The sequence below is a fragment of the Colletes gigas genome, unplaced genomic scaffold (assembly GCF_013123115.1).
Source record: "Colletes gigas isolate AHSC1104 unplaced genomic scaffold, ASM1312311v1 Colletes_gigas_Sc00122, whole genome shotgun sequence".
Lineage (NCBI taxonomy): Eukaryota > Metazoa > Arthropoda > Insecta > Hymenoptera > Colletidae > Colletes > Colletes gigas.
In genome coordinates, this window is record NW_025106746.1 from 16,247 (window position 1) to 36,903 (window position 20,657).

The 20,657-nt window shown below is 33.2% G+C and overlaps 4 protein-coding genes and 1 non-coding gene across 5 annotated transcripts; 1 reads left to right on the top strand and 4 right to left on the bottom strand.

The window, feature by feature from the left end:
• Positions 1–2,132: 2,132 nt before the first annotated feature.
• LOC122404196 (serine-rich adhesin for platelets-like) lies at positions 2,133–8,838 on the bottom strand. The gene is made up of 4 exons (XM_043408127.1): positions 8,340–8,838; positions 7,075–7,551; positions 2,317–4,097; positions 2,133–2,189 (listed from the first exon to the last, which is right to left on the bottom strand). Exons 1-4 carry the CDS (start codon positions 8,836–8,838, stop codon positions 2,133–2,135), a joined length of 2,814 nt encoding a protein of 937 aa, XP_043264062.1.
• Positions 6,198–6,270, bottom strand: Trnad-guc. Its single transcript has one exon. It is a non-coding gene; the product is annotated as a tRNA-Asp (tRNA).
• A 1,720-nt stretch (positions 8,839–10,558) lies between the features above and the next one.
• LOC122404197 (putative UV-damage repair protein UvrX) lies at positions 10,559–11,629 on the top strand. Its single transcript, XM_043408128.1, has one exon. It carries the CDS (start codon positions 10,559–10,561, stop codon positions 11,627–11,629), a length of 1,071 nt encoding a protein of 356 aa, XP_043264063.1.
• Positions 11,630–12,809: 1,180 nt separating this feature from the next.
• LOC122404198 (nucleoid occlusion protein-like) lies at positions 12,810–13,538 on the bottom strand. The gene has a single exon (XM_043408130.1). It carries the CDS (start codon positions 13,536–13,538, stop codon positions 12,810–12,812), a length of 729 nt encoding a protein of 242 aa, XP_043264065.1.
• A 3-nt stretch (positions 13,539–13,541) lies between these two features.
• Positions 13,542–14,300, bottom strand: LOC122404199 (sporulation initiation inhibitor protein Soj-like). Its single transcript, XM_043408131.1, has one exon. The coding sequence runs from the start codon at positions 14,298–14,300 to the stop codon at positions 13,542–13,544; it is 759 nt and encodes a 252-aa protein (XP_043264066.1).
• Between the last annotated feature and the right edge of the window lie 6,357 nt (positions 14,301–20,657).

A 20,657-nucleotide genomic window follows, 5' to 3' on the forward strand; every position in this document is an offset into this window, starting at 1 on the left:
ACTTACTGAGTCAGACGTTGAATTACTATCTGAAACTGAGTCAGATGTTGAGTTACTATCACTTACTGAATCAGACGTTGAGTTACTGTCTGAAACGGAGTCAGATGTTGAATTGCTATCACTTACGGAATCAGACGTTGAATTACTATCTGAAACTGAGTCAGACGTTGAATTACTATCACTTACTGAATCAGATGTTGAGTTACTATCACTTACTGAATCAGATGTTGAGTTACTGTCTGAAACGGAGTCAGATGTTGAATTGCTATCACTTACGGAATCAGATGTTGAATTGCTATCTGAAACGGAGTCAGACGTTGAGTTACTATCACTTACTGAATCAGATGTTGAGTTACTGTCTGAAACGGAGTCAGATGTTGAATTGCTATCACTTACTGAGTCAGACGTTGAATTGCTATCACTTACTGAATCAGATGTTGAGTTACTGTCTGAAACGGAGTCAGATGTTGAATTACTATCTGAAACGGAGTCAGACGTTGAATTACTATCACTTACTGAGTCAGACGTTGAATTACTATCTGAAACTGAGTCAGACGTTGAATTACTATCACTTACTGAATCAGATGTTGAGTTACTGTCTGAAACTGAGTCAGATGTTGAGTTACTATCACTTACGGAATCAGATGTTGAGTTACTATCACTTACTGAGTCAGACGTTGAATTACTATCTGAAACGGAGTCAGACGTTGAGTTACTATCACTTACGGAATCAGATGTTGAGTTACTGTCTGAAACTGAGTCAGATGTTGAATTGCTATCTGAAACGGAGTCAGACGTTGAGTTACTATCACTTACTGAATCAGATGTTGAGTTACTGTCTGAAACTGAGTCAGATGTTGAATTGCTATCACTTACTGAATCAGATGTTGAGTTACTATCACTTACTGAATCAGACGTTGAGTTACTGTCTGAAACTGAGTCAGATGTTGAGTTACTATCACTTACGGAATCAGATGTTGAGTTACTGTCTGAAACTGAGTCAGATGTTGAGTTACTATCACTTACGGAATCAGATGTTGAGTTACTGTCTGAAACTGAGTCAGATGTTGAATTACTATCTGAAACGGAGTCAGACGTTGAATTACTATCTGAAACTGAGTCAGATGTTGAATTGCTATCACTTACTGAATCAGATGTTGAGTTACTGTCTGAAACGGAGTCAGACGTTGAATTACTATCACTTACTGAATCAGACGTTGAATTACTATCTGAAACGGAGTCAGATGTTGAGTTACTATCACTTACTGAGTCAGACGTTGAATTACTATCTGAAACTGAGTCAGATGTTGAATTGCTATCACTTACTGAATCAGATGTTGAGTTACTGTCTGAAACTGAGTCAGATGTTGAATTACTATCTGAAACGGAGTCAGACGTTGAATTACTATCTGAAACTGAGTCAGATGTTGAATTGCTATCACTTACTGAATCAGATGTTGAGTTACTGTCTGAAACGGAGTCAGACGTTGAATTACTATCTGAAACGGAGTCAGACGTTGAATTGCTATCACTTACTGAATCAGACGTTGAGTTACTGTCTGAAACGGAGTCAGATGTTGAATTGCTATCACTTACTGAATCAGACGTTGAGTTACTGTCTGAAACGGAGTCAGATGTTGAATTGCTATCTGAAACGGAGTCAGATGTTGAATTGCTATCTGAAACGGAGTCAGATGTTGAGTTACTGTCTGAAGTTGAGTCAGACGTTGAATTGCTATCACTTACTGAATCAGACGTTGAATTACTATCTGAAACTGAGTCAGATGTTGAGTTACTATCACTTACTGAATCAGACGTTGAATTACTATCTGAAACTGAGTCAGACGTTGAATTACTATCTGAAACTGAGTCAGACGTTGAGTTACTATCACTTACTGAGTCAGACGTTGAATTACTATCTGAAACGGAGTCAGATGTTGAGTTACTATCACTTACTGAGTCAGACGTTGAATTACTATCTGAAACTGAGTCAGACGTTGAGTTACTATCACTTACTGAGTCAGACGTTGAATTACTATCTGAAACGGAGTCAGATGTTGAGTTACTATCACTTACTGAGTCAGACGTTGAATTACTATCTGAAACTGAGTCAGACGTTGAATTACTATCACTTACTGAATCAGATGTTGAATTACTGTCTGAAACGGAGTCAGACGTTGAGTTACTGTCTGAAACGGAGTCAGATGTTGAATTGCTATCACTTACTGAATCAGACGTTGAATTACTATCTGAAACTGAGTCAGACGTTGAATTACTATCACTTACTGAATCAGATGTTGAGTTACTATCACTTACTGAATCAGATGTTGAGTTACTATCTGAAACTGAGTCACTTATACTATCACTCATTGACTCACTATCAGAGATCGAAGCAGAATCACTTTGGGAATTGCTGTCTGAAACGGAATCGGATGTTGAATCACTATCTGAAACGGAGTCACTCATACTATCACTCATTGACTCACTATCAGAGATCGAAGCAGAATCACTTAAGGAATTGCTGTCTGAAACGGAATCGGATGTTGAATCACTATCTGAAACGGAGTCACTCATACTATCACTCATTGACTCACTATCAGAGATCGAAGCAGAATCACTTTGGGAATTAATATCTGAAACGGAGTTACTCGTACTATCACTCGTTGACTCACTATCAGAGATCAAAGCAGAATCACTTAGGGAAATGCTATCTGAAACGGAGTCACTCATACTATCGCTCATTGACTCACTATCAGAGATTGAAGTTGAATCACTTAGGGAAATGCTATCTGAAACGGAGTCACTCATAGAATCACTATCTGATTGAGACGGAAAGATACTATCACTCTGTGATTCTGAATCACTTAGGGAAATGCTACCTGAAACGGAGTCACTCATAGAATCACTATCTGATTGAGACGGAAAGATACTATCACTCTGTGATTCTGAATCACTTATAGAATCGCTATCACTTTGGGAAGCTGAGTCACTCATAGAAATAGAGCTACTTGTTGAATCCGATTCAGAAGTCGAAGCGCTATCGCTCTCGCTTGTTGTTTCTATTCTATATACATGTGTTACTTCTTGATCATCTGCAGTAAACAAGCCTGAAGTCTTGCCTTTAGAATATTCAAAAACGTATCCGCTAACCGTCTTTGGACTTGAGGTCCAGGGGTCTTTTAGTTTTCCTAAAAGATCCTCGTCAGGAGAAATAGTGGCCCCATTTGTGTCAACATAGTGTTGTACAACTTTTCCTTCAGCTTCAACATAATCAAAACTGTCCAGTTGAAACTGTTGTAAATTGTGACCTACACCTGTAGAGGCTGCTATAGCAAAAGACATGCTTTTATTATTTCCTAACCAAGCAGTGAGGTCTTTCGAAAATGTTTTCCCATCATACTGAACAGTAAGTATATTATTTTGTGTTTCGTAGGTAATACTAATTGGTATAAAATTATTGTTAGATGGCTCTGATATTTGTAATGCTCCTTCAGATTCAGTTACAGTTGTTCCAGATTCATCAGTTTTTACAAAAGCCCCAAAAGCCACTCCCTTACCAGTAGTATTTGATCCTTGAAATTGCAACGGGTCAGCACCATAGCCAGTTCCAGGAGCATTCCAGAAAGTATCTAGTTTGAACCCAAAAGCACCTTTTGTACCCCCAAGCCCCATGGCGCCACCATGTTGCCCTATTACAGAGGTATTTCCAGGTTGGAATATAAACGATACTCCATCTGCTCCCCCAGCTTTCTGACTCTTATTACCTAAATTCACTTTACCTTGAATATTAAAACTTTCAAGTAGGTCAATTTTTGTGTTTAAAACTATATTTCCTACTTGACTTCTGTAGTCCTTCGTTAGCGTTGCCACATTTCCAGAAATACTGGCAGACCGATTTGTTGTGAAGTATTTTGATAAATCAGCACCATCAACATGAACTTCCCGATCAGAGGCTCTTGATGTACCTATCATATTTGGAATAACAGTCTTGCTTTGTGAAACTAATAACTGGTTACTACTGTCAACCTCTTTCGCCTGACTATCTCCTGTGCTTGTGCTATCTGCTTTAATCATTGGTACCGCAATCGCGCCACCTCCTAAAACACTCGCAATCCCCGTAATTGTCGCATACATCCACGTTTTTTTACGCTTATAAGAGCGGTAGCGCTCATGCTTATCGGAGTTTAACATTTTCTTAATGTTATTTTTTCTGGACATTAAATTTCTTTAACCTTTCTTTCGTTCCTCTAAATTTCTCGAATGACTTTCGCTGGAACACCAGCGGGCAACACATTTACTGGCAAAGATTGAAGGGACTAAACTTCTGGACCCAATCACCGTATTAGCACCCAATAACGCCCCCAGGATTAATGGTGCTCCTACCACCAACCCAAACATTACCCCCTATCGTAACAGGCGATACAATCGCACGTTCCTTTTTTCAAAACGTTCGGTTGGATAAACCGGATGATTGACTTTATAACTTTGGATGCGAGGGGCTAACTTAACATTTTTTCCAAAATTGATGTCTCCTGTAATCCAAGAAGAGATAATTGATATTCGCATAAAAATTGACTGAAAAATGAAGATTAGAGCCATAGTCAATTTGGAAAGGAACATCAATATAAACCGCTCCCTATTGTTCTCACTTGTCACCTCATTTTTCTTCCAATCCAAAGAGTAATCAAATTCCAATTTCAAGTAAACAAATTGTAATCTATACTTAAGTCAGAAAAACAAAAGTTTTCTCGAAATATAAAAACGCTTTTACCTATACATTTTGGGAAAAACAAGTGATGACAGAAATAACCATAGTATACTAGGGAGATATAGAGTTAGACATCAATAAGGAAATAAATAATTGACATAAAACGATATTTCAAGCAATGGTTTTATATTAGATAAAAATTTTATTTTCATTTCTAAATAGCCTATTATATTATTCAAAATAACTATTGACATTTTTTTGAAACATTAGTATAATATATAAATCTACTACAACTGTAGAAATTGAAACAAGGGATTTTGTTTGTGTTTGAAACCGCACTTACGATTGGCAATGTTGAGCGATTCTTAAGCTTGTAAAGTATTATCACTCTCACACAATGAATAGAATACTCCCTTATTACTGGACAATTAGAAAAAATTCACAAAAAGGTCACTAGTCAGTCGTAATAAATAATATTGAATTTTATAACTTTCTAGAATATCAATCAGGACAACTAGATATGATTCCCCCCTTGAATCATGGTATAATGGAGAAATAATGTTTATAATTAATTATTCAAAAAAAGTAAAAAAAGAATCTAACAGAATCAAATGGCTTTCTTTTACACAGATCGCGAAAGAAACAACAGCAGTCCTTTTAGCTTCAATCTTCTTTGCTCTTTTTTTAAGTTGGGTTAATTGGCTGTTGCAACAAAGTTTTATTCATGTATTGTGGGGATGACACTAATTTTTAAAGCAATTCAACAACCAAGAGTCTTATTTACTAATTAAAAAATTTGAAGGAGAAGTCAGTCATGTACAGCACTTTAGTTTATCTATTGATAGTGATTAGCTTGCTTATTATCTTAGTCACTCTATCGCAACCCTCTAAACAGCAAGACGCCCTCTCTCTGCTGTCAACCGATAAAAGTAACACGCTTTTCGAAACTCAAAAACCGAGAGGGTTAAGTTATCTGTTAATGTATATAACGGGATTCTTAGGCGTTTTGTGGCTTATTTTAGGAATTGTTTTGATGGTTTTAGGAAACAATTAAACAATCTACTTACGATCTTAGATTAAAATATTTTATTCTCTCTTTTAGGGAATATTTTATAGATAACTATCAAGAAAACTTTTGTTTTTCTGATAGTTTTAATTTTTTATTATTTCCCATACTAATGTAACGAAACTCATATTTGCGTTTTTTTATATATATCCCGGCAATATCCACTATTTATTTTAAACTGCTGGCTTTTTTATACCTTAATCATAAATTCAAGACAAAAAAGCCGCACATCTGAGCGACTTATTTCATAAAATAATTGAAATTATATCAATCATCCATCTTGTGATAATGAAAAGTAAAAACTAATTAAAACTTACAATTAAGGAGAGTAAGGGATTCGAACCCTCGCATCAATTTCTTGATCTAATGATTTAGCAAACCATCCTCTTAAACCTCTTGAGTAACTCCCCAAATATAAATTAACGGTTCCGACGGGAATCGAACCCGCGATCTTCGCCGTGACAGGGCGACGTGATAACCCCTACACTACGGAACCAAAGGAGAATATGGGATTCGAACCCATGCACGTTTTTAAACGTCTACACGCTTTCCAAGCGGGCCTCTTAATCCTCTTGAGTAATCCTCCGAATATTGAAATATTATATCATTGTTTCTAAATTAAATCAAATCAGAAACATATTTTGTAAATGTTTTTTAAAATAACATCTCACAATTTCTATTATAAAAAGGCTTCCTCATTAAACAAAGCTACTTACATAGATGAATTTAGCCATTTGTGCTTATATTCTAATTATCCGAACAAGAACCAAAGTGAATTTGAAACATTATAGTAACCTAGACACCAAGTTAAGAGAAATCGTAAAAATTTTATTAAGACAAAAAGAAACTTCGATAAACAATTAAAAAACTCCGTAGCAAAGCTCATTCTTCAAAAGGGCCACCCTATTAAAGAGATTAGCTAAAAACACAGTATTCACACCGGTTCTGTTGCAATATTTAAATAGGAATAATAAAACTTAAATATTATCTCTTGCCTATACAAATAACTATAATATAAATTTAATTTCCGTAGAGACCAAAAAGTCGAAGAGCGTTCCTTTTCTTTGGCTCTTTTTGTGCATACCTTGAATGATTTTCATGCCCTTAAGTGTGGTTGAAGAGCTCCGAAAAATTTAATAAAATTATTTCGGAGCTTAATTGGGCAGGGGGCTTATTACTTTAAAGTTCACGGTTTGTTACCCTTTTTGAGTATATAAATATAAAAATTCAATTCTTATCAACGTAAAATGACTTACCTGTTTCAACAACTCCTATTAGGTTCGATCTTTTGCAAAAATACCATATCGTGACCTATAGCGCTTGAAAGTTCTGCGATTGATTCCTGTTTTTTCTTCTACTTCTTTATCTGTAGCTCCCTCTAAAAAGAGTTTAAATGCAAGTTGAAGACGGGGATCATTTTCTTGATATTTTCTTTTTCCGCCTTTAAAACGACCCTTTTGTTTAGCAAGGGCAATTCCTTGGGCTTGGCGTTCTCGTATTCTTTTTCGTTCTGACTCAGCCTGATACTTATAGATTTCTATGACTAGGTTATTGATCAATCTTCGAAGATTTTCATCCTCAATCCCATTCATAGAGGGTAAATTGAGAACCTCCAAGGTGGCTCCTTTTTGTTGTATCTCGTTCATGATCGTTGTAAGATCTTTACTGCTTCTTCCTAAACGGTCTAATTCCGCCACCACAACAATATCACCCTCTCGGATATATTCTAACATTGTTTTTAGTTGGGGTCTTTCGGTAGTTTTTCCACTGATTTTATCTGAAAATAATTTAGAAACATGATTTAATGCTTCTAATTGTCGATTCAGGTTTTGTTCTTTACTGGATACTCTGGCATAACCAATTTTCAAGAGTTGCTCCTTATCTATTTCTTTGTATTTTTATAATCCCTTTGAGAGAAGGTTAAAAAATTGAGTTAGAAACTCTAAAAATTCTTTCTCATTCATAATAATCAACTTTTGCCCGGATTCGATCGCCTTTCTTCCATCTACAATTTTTTGAGAAGGCCAGTAGCCCTTAAGGAGGTCAATAGGAAAATCCCCCATCACAATCCGAGTTGTTTTTCTCGTCACACTATTTTGAAAATTTCCCTGCAATCCTTCAATAATAAATTGTGCCTGCTTCCGAGTCATTGTTGTGAGTGTTCCGGTAAATACAAAATATTCATTTTTTAACATTTTCCCCCTTTCCTTCCTTTAGAATAAACGTAAAGCCCAAGTTTCAGATGCCCAACTTATTTGACACCTTACAAAAGCCATTATATCAAAAAAATAAAAAAGGGCAACTAAGTATACCCTGTTGGCCATTCTTAATAATACTATTTATATCTTATAAAAAAACATCCTAAATTTTTAGGATGCTTTTATCTGAAAATATAACAGGAATGCTAAAATTATTAGAATAGGTAATATAAGCAAAAACATGAAGAGTTTTGGGTATGCAAGTTTCTTACTCGTATTCTTGAGTTGTTTCTTCTTCAAAACTATTATGATTAAGTATATTAATAATAATCCGTACGTGTATGTAGTCATAATTTTTAGTATTTACCGTAAGTTGTATGGTCAAGGTACATATAGATTCTACCAGAATTTGGATGACTATTTATCATATTTGCTCCCTCAGTAAATCGGCCATGAAATGCAACAGTACCAACTCCGACTAAAGCAGCTAAAGCTAAATCTACTGGACCTGTTTCTAAACCTGCCGCTGCAACTGCTGCCACAACTCCGACTGCTCCTTCTGCTGTAGCACATTTTCTAAATGTATTTCTCAAAAGTGTACCACTTGCTTTCGTGTTGTACTTCCAAAGTATCCCTACAGAAATAGGGCTTGCTGAAGCAGAACGTAATCCTACACTATTTTTATCTGCAGGCTTGATAACTTCAGTTGAAGTATATATTTCACCGGTTTGCGGATTTTCATAAATAGTTTCACTATTCCCTGTTTGAACAGTAGAGCTATTAGTAGTATTCGATTCTTGATTCGTAATAGAATCAGCACTTGCCAATAATGGACTTGCTGAAGACGCTACTACTACAAGTGCCATTAATCCAATAATAAGTTTTTTCATAAAAAACTCCTTCTATTTTTTGAGAGGTAATTCTCAAATAAATTATACCAATTATAAATTTATTGTCGTTAACATATGTTACTGTTCACCCAATGACTTTATACCTATTAAGACGAATTTAAAATGTCAATTATGGAGAATTACTAACATTAAATCTGGATGATGTCAATTAATACTTTAGATATTTTCTCTACAGCACTTTTTCGTTTCTATATTCCATGCTCTACCATTATATATAGAAAACATATAAATGAAGTTTTGGAGTATACCCTGTTGGCCGTTCTTATCAAAAGATTACTTTGAACTCTCATAAAATAATGTAATAATATGATATAATGATTCTGGCGCTTTCGCCTATCCTAACGGAAAGGAGGTAGCACAATGTATACACTTCTCTCAATTGTTTCTGCTCTGACAATTAACTGTCTGACCGAACTTTTCAAGTATTGGCTAGATACTCGAAAACAAAGCAAGAAACGCAAAAAGTGCCACTAGTCGCAGAGTGTCAGATGTTAGAGCATCTGTCTTTTTTTGTACAAAAAAAGACAGCTATTAGAGTAGCTGTCTTTTTCGGTAGCACTGAGTGCATACACTTTTCTCTTTAACTAAAGTTTATCACATCTTCGTTTATTTGTCAACCCTTTTTCTTACAAATTACTCATCCGATTATATTTTCTCTCAAATGCATTCTTCATTTCTGAGGTTGCTTTATTAAATGGGTTTTATCTACATAAGTTCCTTTAACAATTGTTCGATGCGTTGCTTCCGCATCCGCACATGTCACTAAAGTGATTTCAGTTTTACCTGGAGTATCATTGATAACTTCGACGTGGTCTGGGGTAACGGTACTAATGTTGTCAATCTTATATTGGTAAATATTTTCTTTATCTGTGACATAAATAACCATCCCTGCTTTAGCTTGTTCTAAGGGGGTAAATAAAATAGAGAGGTCTGAAGTAAAGCCTGTCATGTTATGCCCAGCGAGAGAATAATTCGCTTGTCCCATAACCTCTTCTTCTTTCATCGTTCCTGCGCCGTATAATAATGAGGTATTCCCTACTCCTATTGGAAGGTTAATCTTTAAATCAGGAATTGCAATTCCACCAATAACTGGCAAATCCTGTGAATTAAATTGACTAGAAAGCACGGATTGGAAATCTACAGATTTTACTGCTGAAAAATCAAAACTCGATTTTTCTTTTTTATTTTGTTCAATTTTCCTTTTTGAAACATTCTCTAATTGGTAGTGATTCGATTTCGTTGCAATTAACATATTTCGAATTGGCTTATTAAAAATTAAGACCAAACCGATTATAAAAATAATTCCTATCAATGTGTTAATCAGCCAATTAAACTTCTTTTTTTATTTCTTCGTTTCATAAAGTGTCTCAATCTATATTATTTTGAATTTAATTATATCACAATATTTTATTTATATAATTTTCTACTTAAAAATACATAAATATCACTTTTATAGCGTATAATTGATTGATTTTAGCTAATTTTTACATTATAATATCAGTAAAATTGATATTCGGTATTAGAAGGACTCATGAATCAATCAAATCAGAAATACTATTTTGACTATTCTTTTGAACCACGTCGAGCCATCCTCTTTGAAGATGTCAAATCCAACTATGCCTCTATTGAGTGCGTTCAACGTAATCTTAACCCTTTAACGACTTCTCTTTTTGTCATGAGTAGAGCGGATAATTCTAAGGGGTTAACGCTTGCCTCTAGTCCAACCTTTAAAAAGGTTTTTGGAATGAAGAATGTAAGCCGAGCAAGCGACTTACCATTTCTCATAGAAACAAGAAGATTCAACTATCCGCAATGGTATCGGACACATACAGATATTCATGGACAGCGAACTGAACCAACTTTGCAATATGTTGCTTTCATTGAGTCTTGTGCGAACCGAACATGGATTGTACCACCACAAATGCAATTATATGTGGATTATAAAATTGAAGTTACAGATATACTGACAAATTATACGTCAATTGATGAGATTCACGCTTACTCGATTGATGAATCTTTCTTAGACATTACTGAATCACTTAACTTTTTTTATCCTGGTATTAAAAATCGCTATGAGCAAATGAATCTGATTGCTTTGGATTTGCAACGTGAGATACTAGATAAGTTAGGACTCTATGTGGCAGTTGGCATGGGAGACAACCCTTTGCTTGCTAAGTTGGCAATGGATAACTATACCAAACACAACGACAATATGAGAGCATTAATACGTTATGAAGATGTACCTAATAGACTATGGACACTTACTAAAATGACTGACTTCTGGGGAATCGGAAAAAGAACTGAGAAACGTTTAAACAAGCTAGGAATTACATCTATCAAAGAACTTGCGAATGCTGACCCTCTTTTGCTGAAGCAAAAATTAGGAACAATTGGACTTCAGCATTTTTTCCACGCAAACGGAATTGACGAAAGCAACGTGAGAGAAAAATATACCCCTAAATCTTCTAGCTTCAGCAATTCTCAAATCTTACCACGTGATTATCACAAGCTCAATGAAAAAGAAAAAAATGATAAGGTAATTCAAGCATTACCACATCATCTAGTGCTTCATCTTCTTAATCAATCTTTTTCAAATCAGGTACAAATCAAAGTTAAATATCAAACTAAAGATAAATTAACTGGAGTCTATGGTTTTGTCTCAGAGTTTATCAATAACCAAGTAAGAATAAAATCAACAGATAAAATACATCTCATATCCATTGAACACATAATGAATGTTTCTTAGACCAAATAGGGGTTAAATTTAGCCCCCTATTTTTATATTGTAATGAAACTTGACAAATATATAAATGGATAATAAAATAATTGAAGATAAAGCATTTCAGATATATATAGAAAACGAAAGAATATATAAATGGAAAAAATAAGTGATTTGCTTAGCCCTAAATCAGTAGAAGAAATAGTAACTAAAACATTTTCTTTAAAAGATACTATAGAGGTTTATGCAAAATGGTCATCAAATTCATTTTGGAGTAACTTTAATACTTTGGAACTGTACCTTTCACTCTGCGATGAGGACCTATATAACAGAAACATTATTAATCCCACCAAAGTATCATCACATAATATTATGCCTTTTATTTCCAATGAATGGGTAGAACAATATTTTGAATTTAGAAGATACATGCCTGGAGAAGAAGACCCTATTAATAAATTACAAGATATCTATGAGGCAACTAAATTCTATGAAATTGACTCTATATTTTCTTTCAATAACAGCCTCAACGAAATTTTGAACCAATCTCTTAATAAACTCGAACTTTTAATCAAACAAGAAAATAATAAAACTACTCCTCCAATAGATATCCAAAAAGAGATTGATAATATATTTAACAAAAGAAATAACAATGAAAGTTTCGAGAACTATTTTGACTTCTCCAATATGCAATGGGCAAATAACATCTCAAGTGAAAAAGACATTATTTCTAGAAAATTACCTGTCTCAATGCTATATATTGTAAAATATAAAAAAGAAGGTCTTCTTAGAATTTCATCAACTCAAAATATATTAGGCTATCTAAATAACCTTTTGAAAAAAAGAAGTAAAGGACATCTCTATTTTTCCCTGTGAAAATTATGAATCCAGTGATGATTTAATTGCCTTTTTTTCAGAAAAATATGGAGGAACAATTTCTTCACTTAAAGAAAACAAATTATCATATAATATTACAAAGAGGACAATCTTAAAATTTATTGCAAATGTTGGATACAAGGGTAGAGTCGCTTTCATTTTAAAAGAAATGATTTCAAAAAAAGGGCTTTGTCAACATAGTATCAACAGATATAATAGTGATAAAAATGAAATTTTCTTTATAAGAGATGAATTTATTAAGTTGTTCAAACCATATATTAAAGATTATTTGTAAATTAGAGCAAAAAAAAGGGGCTAATTTTTGCCCCTTTTTTCATTTCATTAATAACTCAATCAATTTTTTTTTGATTTCTTGTTCTTCTTCAGTCCCTTCAAACTCTAATTTTTCTAATTGAGTCTCAATTTTCTTTAATTGTGTAATTGGCTTTTTAGTGGTTTTCTTTTGGGGGCTAATTTTTGCCCCCTCTTCTTCCCCACCTTGTTCTTTAGCTTTTCTAATAAGTTTTTGAGCGGTATAATGACTGATACCAAATCTTTCAGCAATTAAGTCCCTAGTCTTTCCTTTAACCAGTTTTCCGTTGATCTGTACCCCTTGTTTTTTGGCTTTATCTAAAATATCCATATAGTCATCAATGATGGCTATTTTTTCTTCTTCAGGCATTTTTAAAAGTGAGCGAGTTTGGAGGTTAGTTTCATGTAACTTTAGTCTTGTTACAAGTTCGTCCTCATCTTCATCTACTTTCTTAGCAAGGACTTCGTAATCTTCAGGAAGTCTATTTTCACTAATTAGTTTTTTTATCGCATTAAATCGTCTATGTCCTGCAATCAATTCATAGCTATATTTATCACGCTGTTTAACTAGAACGGGTTGTAATAAGCCTAACTCGTCTATGCTATCAGCTAACTTTTCAATGTCAACTAAATCATAGTTGTTATTCTCATTTTCCTTTATCTCCTCAATAGGAATATTTTTTGTATTTGTTTTTTTTCGCTTGTGTTCGTCCTTGTTCATAAGGTCTGTAAATCCGAAACTATTACTCATTTTTTAACCCCTTTTTACTATTTCATCAATAAGATTTAAATAATCATCTTTTACTTTAGAACTTTTAGAACTATCAATTAATACCTCATTCTTTAAAGCACTTTCTGTAACTGGCTTAGCTTGATGTCGTATTGTGGTTTCAAATCTATTCCCAGATATTTCTTGAATAAATTGTTTATCAATATTATTTCTGTTGACCATTGTATAAAGTACGGTCACCTCTGTATCTAACTCATAATCATCAATAATTTGATTGATGTTCTTTAAAGTCGTTCTATAACCTTCAAGTGCAAATTTATCAATTTTTATTGGGATGATAATTTCATCACTCGCAATAATAATATTGAGAGTAATTAGATTAATTGTTGGAGCACAATCAATAATACAATAATCATATTTAGAATCTAGTTTCTTTAAAACTTTTTTTACAATGTTTGATGAATTACGATTGAATGAATTTCTTACTTTCAATTCACTTTCAGCAACTGCTAAACTTGAACCAATCATATCTAAATTATCACTTACGTTATAAATATATTGGTCAACATCTTCAAGTTTTTCATCAACTAATAACTCTGCAAAATCTTTATACTCCTCTTTCCAACGTTCATCCTCAAGAAAAATACTTGTTGCATTAGCTTGCATATCAGTATCAATTAAAAGCGTTTTAAAGCCTCTATTTGCTAAACCTTTTGCTATATTTCCACCTGTTGTTGTTTTAGCAACTCCGCCTTTTAAGTTTAATAGACTTATTGTTTTCATATTTTCTCTCTATTCTTTAGTTATATTCTCATGAGTCTTTGCGAAATGATACAGCCCCTCTAACGTTTCAAATTTAGTGTTACCCAATGTCGTTTTTTTATTTCTTAGGTTTGAAATCGTCATCCTAGAAACTTTAATTCCAATTTTTTCGAGTTCTTTCTCAATATACCAACCAGAAAAATTTTCGTCATCATCGAGTAGTTTCTGCACCACGTTTTTAATTTCATCTGTTACTTTTTCCATATCAACCTTTCTTCACAAATATACAATATTTGTGAAAACTATATTTTTATAATTCATTATTTCATTCTCAGCCCTTTCACGTTTTGTGGTAATCTTCTTGCTCTTTCTCTGTCCAAAGGCTTGAAGCAAGAAGTTGTTTTTTTACTATATGTACATTGTATCGTAAATTAATGTTTACGTCAAGCGTTTTTTACGGTTTCGTCAAATTTATTATTTAAATATAAAAGGGGCTAAATTTAGCCCCCAACCCTTACTTAAAAATTTATGATATATTTGATAAATAAGTTCTAGTTTATTTATATTATTGAAAGAGTCTTTAAGTTTTGATATACTTACTTGTACTGAACCTTTTTTGGTTTGTGGTAAACTTTCTTACTCTTTCTCTGTCCAAAAGGTTGAGAGTAAAAGTTTTTTTAGAGGAGATGTTCATTCATATACTCGTTTCAAAAAAGGGGGCTAAAATTAGCCCCCTTTTTTTGTTTCATACTTAATCTTGAAGGTAAATATTTAGTTTATTTACTATCCCAAGGACCATTCATTGGTACATAGAAATCAGACGAACTATCAAAAACTAATTTATGTATATTTTGAGCCTTATACGTTGTTAGAAATGCTCTGTATTCTGAAAATTTATTTCCAAAAACAACACTCGGTCTAAAATTATTAATCATTTGATTGCTGTCTAGCTTCCAATCAATTGCTTTCATCTCAGCCACTTGTAGTAATTCATCAATCGTTATACCACTCTCAAGCAATTTATGAATTGGCTGAAGTAGCTGCGTGTCATTTATGTCAAATTGAATCTCATAATAATTTTCCTGATGTTTAATTACGCCATTTTTATCCAATTCAAAGTTTATTTTTGATAAATAATTAAAGTATTCCAATACAATTCTAGCATCATCTATAAATGGGCTTATTTTACCAGAAGAAGTACGTTTAGTTAGTGAAATACTTGTATTCCCTGTTAGATCAGCACTAAATGGAGTGAATGTAAATTCAATTGATTGTATTCTTCGACCAGACATGTGATAAATATAGTCTAGGTTTTTTACTATTTGCTCGCCGTTTGCCGTTTTCAATTTGGAAATTTCTTTAACGGCTGTTTCTAAGTATTTTTTTCTATTTTTTCTTAAATCAAAAACTTCTGCGGTTTTACTAAAAACTTCCTCTTCAGTCTTTAAAATTTTTAGTATTTTTTTATCAAAGTCATCAATTCGCATCTTAGTACCTTTTGGAAAACTTCTAAATTCACTAATGAATCTATAAATTCTCTTTGAGTACTTAGAAGGTAAGCTGTTGTTAATTCCCCTGCTATACTGTAAATGTTTCACAGTTCGCCAATCTTTAGAATTAATTAGGTCGTAGACGTGAAGCGGTTTATCAATAATATTCCCTTGTGCATCTACTTGTTGAGGATTAATAACAGCATCAGAAAGGGTCAACTTGACCTCTTTTTTTGTTCCATCAAAGTCAATGATACTAAAAATATTGATTGTCTTCCAAGACTTTGGTGTCCCATCCTCGTTAGTCTCTCTTACTTGGTAGTAGGAGAAGTTTTTGAGCGCATCATTTAGCTCATACATGATTTTTTGGAGTCTTTTGCCATTATAAAGATTTTTTGTTCCATTCTTCCTAGTAACCCAAAGTCCCCCCAGTTCAGCAAGTTCTTGGTATGAGAAAGTCACAGGTTCTTTGCCATTATATCTATCTCTCAATTCTCCAAGAATAGCAAAAGTGATATTCTCACTTGCTGCGTTAATATCCTCGGTAGAAAACATTTCTGGGAGTTGACGACTGTACTTTATGTCATTTCTAAACTTTTCTTCATTTTCAAGTTCATCAATAAGGTTAAAGCTTTGCATAAATTACCCCTTTATCGGTATTAAAAGTGTACATAATGTTATTTTAGGCGTACTAATATAGCCAAAATGCGTTTCAATCGTAAAAAAGGTGTATTTTTTATGCCTTTTATAGTAGAAAATCACTTTATTTTTATAATTCTCTCTTTTTTTATGAAATTCTGTTCTAAAATACAACATTTTTACGAATCACTCGTTATTTTTATTAATATACACTTTTTTTACTACTATGTCCAGTATAAATGCAACATTTTTAAGAACTCCAACAACATTTTTAAGGAGTAAACAACATTTTTAAGAAGTTAAACAACATTTTTACGACGTACTTACAACATTTTTAAGAGTCAATACGCAAATTTTACGACATACATACACATTTTTTACTCCTCAGTACAACATTTTTACTCCTCAATACAACATTTTTACTCCTCAGTACAACATTTTTACGCTATTAATAGCTGTAAACCGCATGGTTGAGTCTTAAAATTGCCCCTTAACTGTAACTGTAACTGTAACTTTTATATATAACCATTAACTTATTGTTATTAATAATATAACTTACAGATTTTTTACTAAATAATAAAAAAGGAGCTAAAGCTCCAGAATATTTAATTTATAAAAAATCTTTTTCAATGGGAGTAAAAGCATCAACAACTTTTCCAATAATTCTTGTGTTTTCATTTCTAGGTAAGAGAATGTCAGGAAATAATCTATTTCCTTCAAAATCCTCTTCATCATTCAAAGAAACAAGTCTAATATGATCGTCTTCCATGTAAACCGACTTAATATAAGCAAGACCTCTTTCAATATCATCAACCGCATATATTCCACCAGGGACGTCAATATAATTTTGATACCTAATCAGGGCTATTTGACCATAGTGATAATCAGGCTCCATTGAATTTCCCCTTATAATAATTGCACGATCATGCTTGATTTGTTGATTCCAGTAAACTATTTCCTTACCATATTCTTGTGTATATCCTTCACCATACCCTGCAGATAACGCTTGTTCCTCTTCAACCTCATAAGGAATTAAAGAGTTGTTTAAATGGATAACTTTATTTTCTTCATTTTGCTCAATAAGGAGTTTTTTTGCATATCTCACTGTTTTTTCTTGACGTGGGTAGTTCAGTTTTTCCATGATTTCGTTAATTTCATTATTTTTAATATTTGTTTCTCCAAGCAAGTAACTCACAGAAACATTAAATATCTTTGAAATTAATAATAATCTTTCAAGCTGAGGAAAACCTTCTCCAGTCTCATATTTTCTATATGCACCTTGAGAAGCTAAATTTAGTTTTTGTGCCATTTGGACTTGAGTTATCCCACTATTTTTCCGTAATTCTTTTATTATTTCATGAAATTCCATAAAAAATCCTAACTTAAAATATTTCCTCTTGACAAATAACTCTTCAAGAGTTATTATATAAACATAAAGAAAAATGATAACTAATCAAATTTCTAATAAATAAAAATAAGCGGTTCTAGTTAATTTGACTAGAAGTCAAAAATAGAGCCACTTATTTAAAAAAGGGTACAGCGATTGCTGCAACCCCATACCGTTAATTTAATAACCTAGACAATTATTATTTTAACATTATGGGTGTGAATTGGCAATAGTTTTCTTTGTTGTACGCTAAACTGATTCCCACTTTTAATATCGGTGCAATAGATGACTCAATAGATATTTTTTTGTGAGAATCAACATAGCAAATGCTTTGTTGATTTTTATTTTGTCTGACATTTACTGGTTTGTGATTACACTTGAATAAGAGTAGCTGCAAAGTAGGTTCGATTCCTTCGTTGGGCTTTGCTGAGGTTTCCTTAGCACATTAGCAATTGCTAAAGGTAGCGCCGATTATGTTGGTTAATAATAGACTACGACATCCCAGTGGTCGTCTATTGCAGGTTCGATTCCTGTCGGTGCCATAAAAAACTTAATTTTATCCTAATGTTATTTTTGAAAGGAAGTGACATTAATATCATACTGGGAGATATGGGATGTATTTTGACAAAGCTGTTTTTGTCGAACGTATGTAACTCTATTCTCTCAATTTAGAATAGAGTTTTTTTCCGTTTCTACAGTTACAAATTTCGATTGGAGGAAGTTAATGAAAACAGCAATAGTTTGTAAAGAATGCAAGAAAGTTCATCACTTACCCACCTATGACAACATTTGCCAATATTGTCAGAAAGGTAAACCTGAGCATGAGATGACTGAAACCAGAGGCCATGTAACAGTATGCTTGGAGTGCAAAAGAAAATAATGGGAAATACAAAAATAATTACCAGGTATAGAACATTTGATATAAAAATAAATGATTCTGGAAAATTAGTTGTTTCCTTTGATTCACATTTGCTAAATCGAAATCCTTATGAATTTGAACCACAGATTGAAATCGTTTCTGAAGCAATGGATGCAATTGATCAATATTGGAGAAAAGAAACACGTCGATTTTCAGAAGGAATTCTGAGTTAAAATTTTGGAGTTAATAAGGTGGAGAAGAAGAGGGGGCAAAAATTAGCCCCCAAAATATAATTAAGAGATATGCCTCCTCTTGTTTGCTTTAGTTGATCTTTAAGATAAATACAATGACCTGAGCAAGTCATAAAAAGGCAACTACGTTTAGCGCCTAATTTGGCTTAATCTCACAAGGGCTACACTTGAAAACTGAATAGAAACCAGCGCCCTGATTAGTGCATCTATCGGAAATTATTTATTAAGACAAGGGGAGCTGTCGTAGATGAGCAGAGCTTCTCCGAGATGCAAACGAACGAGTCCCTATTTAACACTACTCCTAAAAAGTCACTGTTTTATAAACTCCACAGAGTTCCCAACTCCTAGACTACAAGTTGGACGTAAAAAACACCGTGCGGACTAAGTGTCTAGCCAGCAAGCTGTAAGGCAGCTTTTGTACACCTAAGGAGGATATTATGTACAGAATAAAAATTTCAGACTTACGTCGCCTTTCTCTTAGTGGAAATGCCACCGTAAAACTTGACAAAGCTTATAAATACCAGATTGGTGAAATTCGTCGTGATGGTATTTATATTAAGCAAATTGGGATTGTCAAAGGTAAACGCTCAGAAATTAAAATGAGAGAAACCTTTGCGAAAATGTATTCCCATATTCAAACGATTAAACAAGGTAAAGTTTTAATTGGGGAACGCCGAAATGACGAATTGATTGCGACTTCAACTTTTGAGAAAAAAGTAAAAGAAGGAGCAAAAAGAGATAAAAAAGTCTTAGGTGTTCCAGGTCAGAAAGTTTATCGGAAAAAGGAACGTAAGTCATGACAATCATTCTAAAACAAGACAGTTGGTGAGGCATAATATATCTTAGTTTAAATTTTATTATACTTCTGACCTATTGTTTTGGGTTGTGAATGATTGAAATCATTACTTGGATAAAAGCCATGATTTCAATCATTCACAAATTATAGGAGAAGTTATGTGATGAAATAAATGACTTAAAAATAAGAATATTGTTTTCTTTTTAAGATAAGTTTAATAATTGAAAAAGTTATGCTAAAATATAAGAAAACAAGAAAAGAAAACTGGAGAAAAAGTGGCTGAATTAGTTATAATATCAACATTTTATGCTTTTATACTATTATGGAAGCTGCTGAAATATAGTGTCATTTTGATTTATCAAATTATATATTTCATATTGAAGATATTGGCCAATATCTTTGCTTGGAGTTTAATGTTTCCTGGAACGAAATACTCAGGAGACTGGGAAGCACCAAAGGTAGATAAGGACGGTAACTATGGAGAGTATGAGCATAAATATAAATATTATAGGACTCAACAAAAAGTGAAAGCTGAAAGTTGTTACGATGTACTTGGAGTGTCAGAAGATGATGATTTGGCAACTATCAAGAAGGTTTATCGTAGCTTATCAAAAATTTATCATCCAGATGTGAATAATAGTAAATTAGCAGAAGAAAAATTTAAAAAAATTACTGATGCTTGGGAACAAATTCAAAAAAATAGAGTATAAAATTAATAGGAGCTAATATGAAAAAATTAACTAAAAAACAGATGGCAGTAACAGGTGCAATTGTAGTATTAGGTATTGGTGGGATAACAATAGGAGTAGTCAACCATAATAATACAGTACATGCTCAACAGGTTGCAAAAGCAAAGCTCATGAGGCTAAAGTTAAAGCAGATAAAAAAGCTAAAGCTGAGCAATTAGCTAAAGAAAAAGAAGCCGCTCAACAAAAACAAGTTGCAACATTACTTGC